This window comes from Chlamydotis macqueenii, chromosome Z (genome assembly GCF_036417535.1).
Source record: "Chlamydotis macqueenii isolate bChlMac1 chromosome Z, bChlMac1.mat, whole genome shotgun sequence".
NCBI lineage: Eukaryota > Metazoa > Chordata > Aves > Otidiformes > Otididae > Chlamydotis > Chlamydotis macqueenii.
This window is the reverse complement of record NC_141593.1, coordinates 68,544,372-68,559,602: the sequence shown is the minus strand read 5'-3', so window position 1 is coordinate 68,559,602 and position 15,231 is coordinate 68,544,372. Positions and strand designations below refer to the sequence as shown.

Below are 15,231 nucleotides of genomic sequence, written 5' to 3'. Positions count from 1 at the left end.
CCTGGAAACCACTTCAAGCCACAGGAAGGAGGAGGAAGTGACTGAGAGCTGCCAGCAAAGGTTTACTAACGGCAAATCCTATGCAGCCTGTGTACCCAACTTCTGTGGTGAGGTGACCAGCACTGTTGGTGCAGTGAGTGTTGTATACTTGAACTTTAGCAAGACCCTTGTGTCACGGCCCACTTGGGACTCGTGATGGTCCTTTTAATGCGATCTCGAAGTGCTAAATTACGGCAAACGCGCCAAAGGGGTTGGTTTCAATCAAACAGCACAAGCTTTATTATTTTGCCCGTAAAGCGGCGTGCAATAGGTGAAAGGGAGTGAAAAGGAAAAGTAAAGATAGGGAAGGGAAAAAAAAGAAGATAATAGCTACCACTGCGGGTCCAAGGCGTCCCTATGGTCCCAGGTCCAGGCAGCGTCCCGCTGGTCCTCACGATCGATGTCGATGTTGATCCTTGGTGGGGAGAGCTCTTTGGGGGTCTCGTTGTTAGGGGTCGACCTTTTATGCCAAGTGGCAAACCTTGCTCCTCCTTACTTCGGGGATCTCCACCTGCTCTCGGCCCTTAGGATAGAAGTGTGTTTTTTGTACATTATAATTAGCAAAGTTCCATTAAAGGACACTTTCTCACCGTTGTTTTTGAGACAGCAGTTGTGATTCATCCTCCTCGATAGCAGCTGCACAGTTATCTCTGCCAGTTTTGACAACAGGGATGAGCCGTGGCACCTCCGCACCACTCTGTCTGCTGCTTCAAGGATGTTGTACATTTTGTTGTTAGGCCAGAGTCGGCCTTGTCCATAACAGTTCCGTTCTGTTCCCGGGAGGAAAAAAAAACCAACTGCATCTCAGGCAGGCTGCTCACAGCAACTCATGTCAAGTTGTGAGCCTAACTTTTAGGCCAGATCAAGTCCATAGTCCACCTGGAAGTCCTCGATGACAAGGTTGAGACAATACTGGTTTTCTGACCGACCCTTACACCACCCTGTGGCTCAACATTGTCATCAGGACCGCATGGTGGTAGCATAACCCTCAAAGGGAGACAGGAAAGAAGAGAGAAAGAGAAAGAGAAAAGTAACAGCAGCATAATTACCATACAATTTTGCAAAAAGTTAAGCTGTTTCTCTAATATACACTAAAAATCTTCTAATTCTATATCATGTTTTTCTCTAGGCAATCTGCCTTGCACTAGCAGATTTTGGAATATCTATGTAGGTTGGAACATTTATCAGACTGTGTGCATTAAGTACAGAAGTCAAACGTGTCAACTGATTCATTGTTTTCCAAATTTTGACATACAGTATTGCTGATAAAACAAAAGTTATTAAGACCAGTATTAAGAGAACAATAATGGGGTGACACAATTTGTTCAACATGCCTGTTGCAGTAGGTGACCACCCAAAAACTGTGTCCCACCATCTGTGTTCTGAATCTTTTTCTACCCTTTCCAAAACACGGTGGATTTCATCCACATCATGATGAACTGTTACTAAGGTTTTTTGTCCGTTTTCCCTGATCTTTCCCAGGATCTTGATCAAATCCTGGTGGTGTAATAATTTTTTTACCAAAGTGAGATTCATTCCAATTGGTGCAGGTAGCAGTTCATGAATCAGTGTGTAATTAGATTGCAAGAGTTTGTGAGAGGTCACCGGTGCTAAGTAAGAAAAGTCACATCCAGTGATTTTAGTAAAATTACAAACACAAAAATTTGAGTGGTTCCTAGTATCTACAACTACATCACCTACAGCTATGGAATCGCAAACAGTGCGTAAGCATGCACAACCTTTGCCAATATATACAAGTATTGTCTCAGGGTTTTCGTCAGGACGAATCTCGAAATGGCAAATGTTTTGTTCAGTGTCAAGACAAATGTCTTGGGCTCTGGTGGTATTGCTTTCACAAATGAATCCTTGTTGTTCCCGCACAATACATGCATCAACATCAATACTTTGCCATTTATGCCCGTTTTTCCGGGCCCATACTCTATGGTCTAGAGGATAGAGTACAGTTCCATTGTGGTTCAGTCCTAGCGCAATGATTGGGTATATTGTATCTACCGAAGCATTGTGTATGGTTAACACAAAAGCTGTGGCCATGCTGTTGATGGGGTTATAGGTAAAATTAACCAGATACCACCAGGACTGGAATTTCCTTTCAAAGTCAGTGGCACTGTCCCAAACTATTTTCCGAATTTCAGTGGGGAAAGTGCCTTCTTCACCTTCTCTTATAATTGATGCGGCTACTGATTGCATCCGCAGTTGAGCTTGGATACAACTGAGAGCCAGGGAGAGGTTGTTTTGGACCACACTGAGTGCATCTATAACCAATTCATGGTCTTTTTCATTTGCCTTCTCCCATTTTGGTAATATATTCGATAACATCCATTGATTAGTTCCCAAAGCCAATAGGGAGGATGGTAAAGGATGTTGCAATTTAGTCAGGTCACTACTTGTGGTAGCCAATTTGTTCATCAATACCTCTGAATCAATACTATTTAGAACTCCCAATCCTGTTCCCAAAACACCAGTTAGGTCTCTCTTTATTCGTTTTTCGGAAGGGGTCCGTTTTTGCAGCCAGGTTGTCCATCCCTTATAAGAGGTTTTTAGGAAAGGTGAGCAAGCTGGCTGAATTTCTGAAGCATTATTTTGCATTGACAATTCAACTTGTTTGAGGGACCATGATGGATTGAATAACATCTGTTGCTGGCCCATATTTCTGATTACATATGGTCCAATCTCGACAATTTTTGGGTTCAGTACAATAACTGGTTCAGTGGTAAGAGGTGCTGTGTTTGTTGTCATGTTGGGGCTGGGAGTAGTAGTTGGCTCAATAATAGCCATTTTAAATTTAAATGTGAGTGCCACGTCACCTTTCTGGTTATTCCAGAGACAGATTACAAAGACAGGTTGGGTTAGTGTAAAATTACTCCAGCATTCCAATTTTTCCTTTTCAAGGAAACAAAGACTCTTTGTGAGTACAGATTCATTAGTTCTTCTTACAATAATTTGGGTTGCTTTTTCATGGATAGATCCATTGACCATTCGGCAACCTATTTGAATTTTTTCTCCAATTGTTCCCATCAAGAGGGGAGCCCTGCTGTCTCTGTCCCAGCCCCACTCATGCTCTGAGTACATTCCCATTTCATGCTTAACCACAGTGGCCAAGTTTAAGTCCAACCGTTTAAAAGGTGGTCCCATGCTTCCTGTAAACCTAAGGTAGGCGTGAGACCATGGCCATTCGGTGTTCTTTTGATTACAGGTTAGTGGTAAGATGCAGAAAAATATTGTAAGCCCAATCACAAGTCCAATTAAAAAATTGGTCATTTTTAGAATTTATGCTTCCAAATTATCATCCATGTGCAGCTTTTCCCACTCACTGTTGTCCCTCGGAGTTCTTCTGCAAGATAAAATAACAGAGCTTGCCTCCTTGAGGCACAGTTAAAATGACGGAACTATCCAACGGGTATTTATCCGATGTTCCTTTCCCAGGGCATCAGAGGCTACCCACGCCTATGCATTTAGAGGGGTTTTTAGGACCAATGGTACTGTTCCCGCAGTGGGAAGCTCCACTAAAACAGGTTGTCCTGGAAGGTGAGCTGGATTTTTAGAGTCATTCGGTCCTTTTAAAGAAGGGATTAAAGTAGGGGCTTTTGGACAGAAGGCAGTGATTTTAGGGCATCCATTTACCCCCCATCTGTCATTTACACCTTTGACAGCTTCCCACAGGCGAGCATCCCAATTGCCTTCCTGTGGTTTCAAAAGTCGTTTCAGCAAACCATTGGTTCTTTCTACAATACCATTAGCTTGTGGGTAATAAGGAGTGTGAAAAATCCATTTAATCCCTTCACTTCGTGCCCAATCCTGTACTATTCTGGCAGTGAAGTGGGAACCGTTATCAGACTGTATTTCTTGTGGTTTTGGAAAAGTTCCAAACCATTGTCGCAATGCTTTCACAGTGCTTTCTCCCGTAGCCCTGTTAAAGGCTTCTGCTTCGACTAGTCCTGATATAATTTCCACTCCCACCAACACAAAATGTTTCCCTCCTGATTTCTTAAAGGGTCCAATATAATCTACCTGCCACGCATCCCACAAACCTTTACCCTCTCTTAGATGCAGGGGATCATCTTCTAAAGGGTGTCTTTCCAGTCGCCTACGACATTGCTCACAGGCAGATATGCAAGTTTCGCATGTTGCTCTGGTGACAGGCCAGCCTCGAGCAAGGGCTTCACGATACAGGTCCTTAGCTCCTGTGTGTTTACGCTTTACATGCAACCATTCTAGCAGGCATTCCCAATCTTCTGTGACTTGGTCCTTTTGTACAGGGGCTAGCCTTGCTAACTCATCCGCTCTGTTATTCCATTTACCCGCTGAGCCCCCATCTGCCTGATGAGAAGCTACCCATCGCACGGCAAAGTTCCCCTGTTTAGCAATGTTTAAGATATCTTGCCATTTTTCCTTTTGCCACACTGGGATTCTGTTAACCTCCCATTCATTTTGCTCCCAAAAAGGCAGCCATTCAGTACAAACACAGCGTAGGAATCAGTATAGATGTGGACGGGAGAAGTGGCTTGAGCTTCCCGCTGGAAAACACTCCACACTGCAATTAACTCTCCTACTTGGGCGCTGCCCACTCCCTCTGCAATAGTTTGTTCATCAGAGGAGGTATGGAGTGCTACTGCTCGATATTTCCATACTTTCCCTTCTCTTTTTGCGGAAGCATCGGTAAACCAGGCACTCACTGCTTGGTCGGGAGAGAAAGGAGGAGCCGCTTGGATGACAGAGGCAGGTTTATCTTGGCTGCCATCCGAGCTTTCTGTTTCTTGTATAGCCAGGTGTTTTAAAGCTCCTTCAGTCACTGAGAAAATGTTCCAGTAGTGTTCAATCTGGGCATACCATTTTCTTACTGAGGCTTTCTGGGCCACCCCGTCAGGGGGAGGGGTCCCACTGGTAACTGCCTTTATCACTTTAAACGGGCCTCTCAGTACAATTGGTTGCTGGCGTGCAATTTTCTCTACTTCTATGAGAGCCAGGCTAACCACAAACAACCCTTTCTCCCAAGCAGTGTATCTCCTCTCGGCATCTTTAAAGCTACGAGAATAAAATCCCACAGGCCTAGTTGGACCCTCAAGGCCCCGTTGCCATATATGTGCTGATAATCCTGATATGGCAAATCCCCATTCCACCTGAAAAGGGTCTGTAGGGTGGATAGGACTGAGAGCCTGGTGAGCTGTTGCTTCAAAAATTAACAATTGCATAGCTTCTTCCTGAGATGGGGTCCATTCCCATTTGACCCCTTTCCTCAGCAAATCATAAAGAGGTCTAGCAATAATGGAGAAGTCTGGAATATGTTTTCTCCAGAACACCAATAGTCCTAAAGCATGTTGTAAATCCTTTTTTGACTCAGGCATTTTAATCTGATCTAAAGAAGTGAGGGTGTCCGGTGGGATACACGTCATTCCCCTTTTCCACCAAATTCCCAAAAACTTTACTTCTTGTGATGGCTTTTGGACCTTTTCGGGAGAAATTTGCAAACCCAAATTCTCCAAGTGAGAAATTATATTCTGGTGGGTTGTTTCCACCTCCTTTATTTCTTCCCCCCCCACAAGGATGTCATCAATATATTGGTAAACATCTACAGCTTCAGGTTTTGGTATTTTTTCCAATTCTTGGGCTAAAGCATGATGAGCCAATGTAGGAGAGTGCTTATACCCCTGGGGCAGCCGGGTGAAAGTATATTGTTGCCCTTCCCACGTAAAGGCAAAACGGTCTCTGTCCTCTGGTTGCAAAGGTACCATAAAAAAACATGTCTTTAACATCTAGAGTTGCCATAATTGGGTGAGCTTTCTCCTGAATTATTGTTACCAATTCCGCCAAATTGGGCACTGCGGCAGTCAAAGGTTCGGTGTTGGCATTCAGTCTCCTAAAATCCACTGTGAGTCGCCACTTTCCATTTGGTTTTCACACTGGCCACACCGGAGAGTTAAAAGGAGAATGTGTATTTATCACAACCCCTTGCTCCCGAAGTTCCTGCATAACAGGTCTGATACCTTCTTTTGCTCCCAGGGGAAGGGGATATTGTTTGACATTAGTTACTTTGCTAAACGGCAGAGAGGGTGCAGTTTGGAGTAACCTAATATTTAATTGCGGGGTCCCAAAAGTCCACCACAAGCCTTCTGGGTCTTTCCAACCTTTCCCTTTAAGGACATCCATTCCTAATAAATTAGTAGGAATATTCCCAATCACCATTGTAACAGTGACCGTGTTTTCCTCTCCCGGCAACGTTAGCTTTACCTGAGCAACACTCATGGCTTCTGTTGACCCTAAAGCATTCAGGACACAAAAACGTCTTCTCGAGGGAGAGACACCACACCTTTGTGCATCTTCTTTAGTCAAAGCGGAGACTTGGGCACCGGTATCAATCAAAAAGGTCACCAGTCCACGTTTTGGACCCACAATAGCCGTAATTAGCAAATCTCCCCTGCTAGTCTTGGTGAGCTGTCGGATACAAATCCATCCTCCATTCCCTCGCTCACCGATGGGGAATGGAGGTTCTAGTTTTCCTGCATCTGGGGAAAAACCTCACTGTTTCTGTTGCCTGTGTCTTCCAAAGGTGGGGCTGTGGGTGTGATGGGTGAGATTTCTTTTCCTTTGGGTGGCTATTGTTTCGGGTTACACCATTTTGATACCACCTTGCTCAGCTTTTCAATGGGTAAACCATCCATTACGTCTCTTGGAACACCCTTGTTAATTCCCAAAAGCCACCACTGTTGTCGGGTCATGGGCTGTGCTCCCCCCGCTGTTTTAAAAGGAGGGCTAGGTTGACTGATGGGGGGGGGTGAGTCCCTGATTTCTATCTGACGGATTCCTTTTGGTCTGTCCTCTGGGAGTTTTACTGGACCATATTTTCTTCCATAATTTATCAGCTCCTGTGCTACCTCCCCCCAAGTCCACACCTTTGCTTTATCACCTGATGAAGGTCGAGATGGGCTGAGATCGGAGGGAGACACATTCGTAGGGCTATTGGTTGTATTTCCATGGCCTCTCATAAAGCCCTCCAATCTTTCTAAGGGACCGAGTGTCTCAGTGGTCTTTCGAAGTTGAATCCCCAAAGGTTTAAGTGACTCTGGAAGTCCCCTTATCAAGGGAGTCATGCTCTCAGGGTCCACCGGCAACATCATTGGAGATTCACATCTAGGAGTTAACTTTCTTTCTTTCATCATTTGCAAACAAGCAGCTTTTTGGACGCTTTCCACCAGCTGATCAACTGTGCCAGTGATTGCAAGAGGATCCCCTCTCTCCAAAGGGTTTAACCCCCCAGCCCAATAAGCAGCTCGCTGAGTTAAGGACCATGGGGCATGATTATCTCCTGTGGTCAAAAAGACTCCAGGACCCCAATATCCCTTAGCCTCCTTTTCACTCAGCTGGATTTGATCTCCCCCGGTTAGAGATACACGCCACACATACTCCGTCTCAGATTCTTTGGCAAGACGCCCGTACTCCCGCTTCAGTTTGGCAAGCTCAGTAGCAGTATACGGCAACTCCTTAGTTGTTATCTGTGGGTTGCTATCCTCATCATTCAAATAAAAGAATTCTGTTTTAACCAAAGGTCTTACCCGAGGGTGGTCGCCAGAGCGATCCCTCACTTCCTCCAATTTCTTCTGAGGGTATATTGGACTTATCTGTCGAATACCTCTCTCCTCAAGCTTCAGATCTGTCTCACTGTCCAATTCTGAATTCTTTGGATATTCCTCCCTCAAGATAGATTTTAGCAAAAGGTTTTGCTCCTTTTCTCCCTCCAGCTGTTTTTCGAGGTTGGATACTGTCCCCTGAAGGGCCTCCACCAAACGCTGGAGCGACTCAATAATCTGATGCTTCTGCTCTCGCCGCTTAAGGCGGTCCTCTACTGCTGCTGCCAGACTGGCACCCGGAACAGCACAAACTATGGCTTTGCCTCTGCCAGATTTTACCCTCGCCTCCTTCTGCAAGGAAGTCATTCGATCTACTACGCTCTGCAAATTTGTCCAATTATCCCGAGCCCAATCTTGCCCAGGTGTGGACGGCCGGGCACCGTGCTGTGCCAAGAACTCATAAAGCGAGTCTCGATTTCTGACTAACAGGGAGTACCGATCATCAACTTTTCCTGCCATTCTTATTACGAAGGGACCAAACCCACTTCGGAGAGGCTAAACTTAGTTTCCACACACGCAGTTCCCCTGCGTCGCCCTTCTCTTCCCCGAGTGGTTGAAGGGACCAAAATCTACTACAGGGAGGCCAAACTTAAGTTTCCACAAATGCAGACTCTCTGCAGTCGCCCTTCACTTCCCTGAGTAGTCAGCCTCATACATATGAGGACAGATCCCCCTTTTGCACTAAGAGATCTGATTATTAACTCCCGTCAGACAGAGTCCAAACCTCAGTTCAAGTCCATTAGGTGTGTGAGGTGTGCGGGAAATTCGGATCAGCCCCCTTGCTTTCTAGACACCTCTCATCCGAATGGATGTAGGGCTAGGTGCGGGTAGACCGAACCGTCCTTCCCCTGTTACAGACCACACACAACCTGCACCTCTCTGTCTTTCAGGATCCTGCCGACTACGCCAATTTAAAAAAAAATGTCACGGCCCACTCGGGACTCGTGATGGTCCTTTTAATGCGATCTCGAAGTGCAAAATTACGGCAAACACGCCAAAGGGGTTGGTTTCAATCAAACAGCACAAACTTTATTATTTTGCCCGTAAAGTGGCGTGCAATAGGTGAAAGGCAGTGAAAAGGAAAAGTAAAGATAGGGAAGGGAAAAAAAAGAAGATAATAGCTACCACCGCGGGTCCAAGGCGTCCCTATGGTCCCAGGTCCAGGCAGCGTCCCGCCGGTCCTCACAATCGATGTCGATGTCGATCCTTGGTGGGGAGAGCTCTTCGGGGGTCTCGTTGTTGGGGGTCGACCTTTTATGCCAAGTGGCAAACCTTGCTCCTCCTTACTTCGGGGATCTCCGCCTGCTCTCGGCCCTTAGGATAGAAGTGTGGTTTTTTTGTACATTATAATTAGCAAAGTTCCATTAAAGGACACTTTCTCACCGTTGTTTTTGAGACAGCAGTTGTGATTCATCCTCCTCAATAGCAGCTGCACGGTTATCTCTGCCAGTTTTGACAACAGGGATGAGCCGTGACACCTCTGCGCCACTCTGTCTGCCGCTTCAAGGATGTTGTACATTTTGTTGTTAGGCCAGAGTCGGCCTTGTCCATAACAGTTCCGTTCTGTTCCCGGGAGGAAAAAAAAACCAACTGCATCTCAGGCAGGCTGCTCACAGCAACTCATGTCAAGTTGTGAGCCTAACTTTTAGGCCAGATCAAGTCCATAGTCCACCTGGAAGTCCTCGATGACAAGGTTGAGACAATACTGGTTTTCTGACCGACCCTTACACCTTGTCACAGTCTTCCATAGTTTTCTCACCAAACTGATGAGGTAAGTGAATGTGAAAGTAGGTGGAAATTTGGGTGGGACTGATAGGCTTAAAGACAGATGCTGAGTTAAATTTTTCTGAGATGTCTCTACCTGGAAATATTCAAACCTCAACTTGACAAGTTCCTGAGGAACCTGATCTAGATGAACCTGGTTTGAGCAGAGTGTTGAACTAGGTGATTTCCAGAGGTCACTTCTAATATATATGTCCCTGTGCTTCCATGAAGTATTAGTAAAATCATCTCTTTTTTAACCTGGTCCTCAGAGTCAGAGGCATTTGTAACCATCCAAGACTCATTTTTATCTGCCCAGATATGCTGAGCGCTTCATTGCCACCGTGCACACTGTGGATAGTGTGTCATCACAGTCTCTGATGCCATAAGCTACCACTTCTAGGTTTGTAGTAACTTCCACAGCAGTGAATTGTAGCTGGAAAAATCACAGCAGTGCTACTGCTTGAAAGGCTTTTGCATGCTTTGTAACATGGGGCTATATTCGGACAGGGAAACTGCCCTTGTAGTCTGCTCCCAGTCTTTCCTTTGACCCTCCTGTGCCCTTTTCAGGTTGTTACTGCATGCAGTAACATACACTTGTTTGTTACTGCATTCATACTGTCTTGGCATGGTTGTCATCAAATTGATATTGCCTATAAGCATCTGATTTCCATGTGTATGGTGCTTTGAGGCAGCGCATTTGCAATCAGTTAGCTGGGAGCCTAGCGCATGTGCCATCTCATCTGTTTTAGGTGCTCAGAAAGGGTCTGCGGTGCGCTGCACCACTAACTCTGATTCAGGAAAGGGATCTTCACACTCAGAAAGGGGACTGTGCTGCTCCACACCATGTATTATGGAAGAAAGTCCTAGAAATTATGTGAGAAGAGGGATAATTGTGTGGAAATGGCTTTTGTCTTGAAGAAAACTGCTGGCTACTGACAATTTAACATGGATATCTAATCTTGCCATTAAAACATTGTGTGGAAAGTGCCAATTGTAAGCTTTTTTTTTTTTTTTTTTTGGCATAAGTCTACCTATCTGACATCAACAAGATTATACTCTTTTAAAAAATACACATGTCAATTACAGAATTGTAATTTAAGTATCTTAAGTTAATTCTTCTTCCACAAGCAACTAAAAAGCCTCTTTCAACAATTTCATTTAATTATTTAAATCAATTTTACTCTAGTTATTTTGCTAATGCTAATCTAGTTTTCAACACACTTTGCACAGCAGTTCTGCTTGTGTAGGGAATGAGCCCCAAAAGGAGGTTTTGCTACAGAAAACTGCCCTCAACTTGTGTTCCAGCACTCCCTTCTGCAGCCCCTGTGGCATGCCTCCAGATCTTCTCTGCACAACTAATCCTTTCCTTGATGTAGTCAGTCTCCCATGCCTCCATCAAACTTTTATGGGAGGGGTTGGTGCATGGTCTATAACGGAAAAATCAGCTTACACCAGGGTTGCAGCCGATGACTTACTGTAGCAGAAAGTAGTAGTATGCTTCTTGCTTCTTTAGAGCTGGGGTGTGGGGAGATGGAGAAGGGACAACAGATATTTTATAACGAAAGGGTGTAGGAACTTGCTGTTTTTTTCATTCCACTTTTGTTATAAACCATTACACAGGCTGTTGAAAAGTCTGGATTCAAAGGAAACTGTTAAAAGAAAAAATATTTCTGAGTTTTGTAGAACCAGTAGACAACGGAGCTCTTAAATGGAATAAATTTTATTTACAAGTACAGCAATCCTTTTTCAGTTGCTGGTGTTTTCCACTGTGGATATTGTCTCAAATTTGAATCAATAACAACAATCAAGAAGCTGAAATGGCTCGTTCTCTGTTGTCCTGACCAATTTAAAGGTTTCTTATGTGTATATGTGTTTTTTCTTTAGTCTATTACCATCCCTTCGAAAAAAGAATGACAGACAGATATGCTGGACAACTCAGTGCTCTTAGTAGAATGATTTGATAACAGTTACATGTGTGACACGAAAGAAATGCTGAGCTTATGTGTTTTCATTTGTTTAATGGCTAGAATCTGAGGAAACAGTTGTACTGTACGTAAGTTTAGGTTGACAAGAGGACATTTTGTATATTTGCAATAGAAGAGAGGGAGACTGAGCTAGTTTGGTAGATGATGGACTGCCAGGTAACAGTGAACGCTCCCTCTTCCTCTTTGTTGGCTTAAATATGTGACAATCAGCTTGAAATGTATTTCTTTAAAGGTTTACAGTTTTTCCTGTTTCAGATGCTTACTTGATATCTCAGTTTATATGCATGGTGAAGGGAGATACAATATTCAACTTCTGCTTGAACATGCAGGTTATTACATCTTAAAATTCACAACAAATGTTCACAGTTGCTTTGAGTGTTATATCTGTCTCTTGCTAAGAAAGTGCCTGTAGTTCCTTTTGAAAGCACTAAGTGCTTTATGTTGCTGTATCTTTGCTAAGAGAAAATTTGGTTTGTTTTTTTTTTCCATAAAAAACACCTTGTTTATTTCCTCCAGCTCTAGTTTTGAGGCTTCCTTAGTGCCAAAGCACTCTGGTTTCGAATGGTAGAATATTTCAAGCAACTGAAAAGAGCTGGACAAGATAGAAATTCCTATTTTAAAAGCAACAGAGAACATGACATTTAAATTATGCATTGTATATGGAGCTGAACTTCAAAAAAAAACTCATAAAATCAGGTGTCATTGAATTACTAGATTACTTCATAGTTCAGATGTGTTTGTATATGGTCAAGGCTTGTTCTTATGCTAAGTGAGTCCACCATTACTCTAACCAGCCTGATCTCTGTGAGGAAGCTCTGGCACAGAATAAAGGACACTTGCACTGTTGTCAGATTGGTAGGGTATAGTTAAGAGATGGTTATAGCTACTTCTCATCTTAAAATAGTTGTAGAAAATAGGTCAGTTCTGGTTATGGAAACCAGCAGCTTCAACTTTTCACTGCCATCCTGCAGAAATACACAAGGTACAGTTGGAAGAGAAGTTTGGCTAGCCTTTAGTATTTTTCAAAGGCTTAATTTATGGACACAGGGTAGAAAGGATCAGCACAACTGAAAGAATTTACCATCAGACACAGAAGACAGCCTAGCCCTGAAAGAGCTGAGTTTCTTTGTTACAAGGTCTTGCTTAAGCAGGGTTCTCTAGCCCAAATTCAGCTTCCTGCTATGTTCTGGAAATTAGGACATATTGCTGCTTTTGTGACAAAGCAGATCTCTATCAAAAGGCATTGTCCCCACTGGTCTCTAGATTTAATGGGAACATTCTGCAAGAGCCCCCATTTTTGGCTAGCTTTTGTTCAAAGGACTGGCAGAACTTCCACACTTAAGACTTTTATGTCAAAGACAGATAAGAGCTCTATGACCTGCTATAGATTTGTATCCTAAAAAAGAAAAGGAGTGAGCTTCCCACAGCTACCTGAAAGCAGAATTATATAACACAACTATTTATGATACGTGTTAAGTATAGACATCGGATAGCAGTCTTGTGAAACAGCCTCCCAAACTAGCAGAGAGGAGTGTTGCTTAAAGGCTATGGTTCTCAATGTTAGGTCTTTGGACCTATCTCTGATTAATTACCTTGTGGGTAAACTCTGGTTTTGGTGTTTGGGGCATCTTTTAAGTACTTTTTCAGCCGCAACTTTAAAAATTTGAGGAAGAACAACCTGTCCGGAATGCAAAGTAAAGCATCATGCCCTGCAATCTTACTCACATTATTTCTCCATGGATCACCATTTCTACCTTTTACAGTTCCTGTGTTCCCACAACAAGTCTAGCCTGGACTCAGCCTGAGTTGTGTGCACCTTAGACTAAATTAGGTGCTGTTTCTGCAGCCTGTAACATACCAAGAGCAGAATTAAGGAAGCAATAAAATCTGGAGATCAGTACCTGTAGGAAATAGCTTCTTTTTTAAAGGGAGCAATTAGCATTTCCTCTTATTTGCATATAAACTTTTCGACCTTCAGATTTATTCATAAGTGTTTATGGTTTCCTGTATTTATACTCTGATTTGTTTTTAACTGATGTGTTGTAGCTGCAAATTAATGGTGAAAGATTTTCTGCCTCATAAAGATTACCAAGCAGTTTGTAAAGGGGAAGCTTGCTTGTGTATGATACGTAAAGTATATCTAAGACAGATTGTTAATGCTGAGGCTTATACAATAGATGACTCCAGCTTTGAGCCACATCTAGACTGACATTTTCCATTTCCTGTCTCCCATTAGTTCTTTGTTGCTTTTCTGAAGCTGTCTTGTTTAACAAAGATGTTCAAGTCAGATTCATTCTCAAAGCCGTAACTGTCAAAATCATAGAACTGTTTGGGTTTGAAGGGACCTTTAAAGATAATCTACTCCAACCCCCCTGCTATGGACAGGGACACCTTCAACTGGATCAGGTTGCTCAGAGCCCCATCCAACCTGGCCTTGAATGTTTCCAGGGATGGGGCATCCACCACCTCTCTGGGCAACCTGTTCCAGTGTTCCACCACCCTCATTGTAAAAAAAATTTTCCCTATGTCTAGTCTAAATCTACCTTCTTCTATTTTACAACTGTTATCCCTCATCCTATCACAAGAGGCTCTGCTAAAGAGTTTTCCCCCATCTTTCTTATGATTCCATTCCTAGGTGCTGATTTCTTATCCACCAAAAATTCCACCTATCAAATCCAAGTGTTTCCAGTTTAGAGAGAAGGATGTTGTTGGGAGACCATGTCAAACTCTTCCCTGTCCAAAGACAGATAACAACGGAATATTGTATGAAGTTAATTCCCATGTAGCCTAATGTCCTGGTTTTATTTAGTGAGGGGGGGGCTATGGTGGCAGCTTCTGTAAGAACAACTAGAAGTTGTTTCCCCTTTGTCCCCTTTTCCCCTTTATCATGCCTCTGTGATAATGTATTTTAAAAGGGGAAAAATAATTAAAAAAAAAGGAGTGAAGAAGCAGAAGCAGGGGCAGAGAGGGGGAGGCGTGAGCCCTGTGGGCCTTGCAGCCCTCACCCTCTGGCCTCCTGCCGGGCGGCCGACTGGGCCCAACTCGGCCCGGCCCGGCTGCAAGAAGCGGAGAGGAGATGAGATGTGAAGAGAACCTGAGAGGCGTCTGTCTGAGCTGGTTGTTAAGAATTTCCTGTGAGAGGAACGGCTGCAGATGCCAAGGTCAGTGAAGAAGGAGGGGGAGCAGTGATGCTGCTCCCGGCAGAGATTCCCCTGCAGCCCGTGGTGCAGCCCATGGTGAGGCCGGCTGTGCTCCTGCAGCCCATGGAGGCCCACGGAGGGGCAGAGATCCCCCTGCAGCCCGGGGAGGACCCCACGCCGGGGCAGGCGGATGCCTGAAGGAGGCTGTGGCCGATGGAGGGCCCACGCTGGGGCAGCTATTCTGGAGGGACTGCACCCTGTGGAAAAGGACCCCATGCCGCAGGAGTTCATGAAGGACTGTACCCCATGGGAGGGACCCCAGGCTGGAGCAGGGGAGGAATGTGAGGAGTTCTTTCCCCGAGGAGGAAGCAGCGGCGTAAAGCAACAAGTGATGAACTGACCACAACCCCGATTCCGTCTCCCCCCCTGTGTCTCTCATGGGGGGAAGGAGTTAGAGATAATGTTAAACCCAGGAAGAGGGGTGGGGGGAAGTTTTCTTATTCTTTTTCTTATTATCCTGCTTTGGTTTTAATAGTAAACAAATAGTTTTCCCCAAGTTGAGTCTGTTTTGCCCGTAATGGTAACTTTAAGGATTTTCTCCCTGTCCTTATCTCAAACCTCGAGCCTTTTTTCTTATATTATCTCCCCCTATTCCCTCAG

At 44.3% G+C, this 15,231-nt stretch overlaps 2 protein-coding genes across 2 annotated transcripts; both read right to left on the bottom strand.

The window, feature by feature from the left end:
• Positions 1 to 1,164: 1,164 nt before the first annotated feature.
• On the bottom strand, positions 1,165 to 2,835 carry LOC147596387 (uncharacterized). Its single transcript, XM_086771369.1, has one exon. It carries the CDS (start codon positions 2,833 to 2,835, stop codon positions 1,165 to 1,167), a length of 1,671 nt encoding a protein of 556 aa, XP_086627495.1.
• A 3,815-nt stretch (positions 2,836 to 6,650) lies between these two features.
• On the bottom strand, positions 6,651 to 8,141 carry LOC147596386 (uncharacterized). Its single transcript, XM_086771368.1, has one exon. The coding sequence runs from the start codon at positions 8,139 to 8,141 to the stop codon at positions 6,651 to 6,653; it is 1,491 nt and encodes a 496-aa protein (XP_086627494.1).
• Positions 8,142 to 15,231: the final 7,090 nt, after the last annotated feature.

Excerpts from the sequence above, each read along its gene's own strand:
- LOC147596387 (XM_086771369.1), bottom strand. The coding sequence starts at position 2,835 with ATGGCTATTATTGAGCCAACTACTACTCCCAGCCCCAACATGACAACA.
- LOC147596386 (XM_086771368.1), bottom strand. The coding sequence starts at position 8,141 with ATGGCAGGAAAAGTTGATGATCGGTACTCCCTGTTAGTCAGAAATCGA.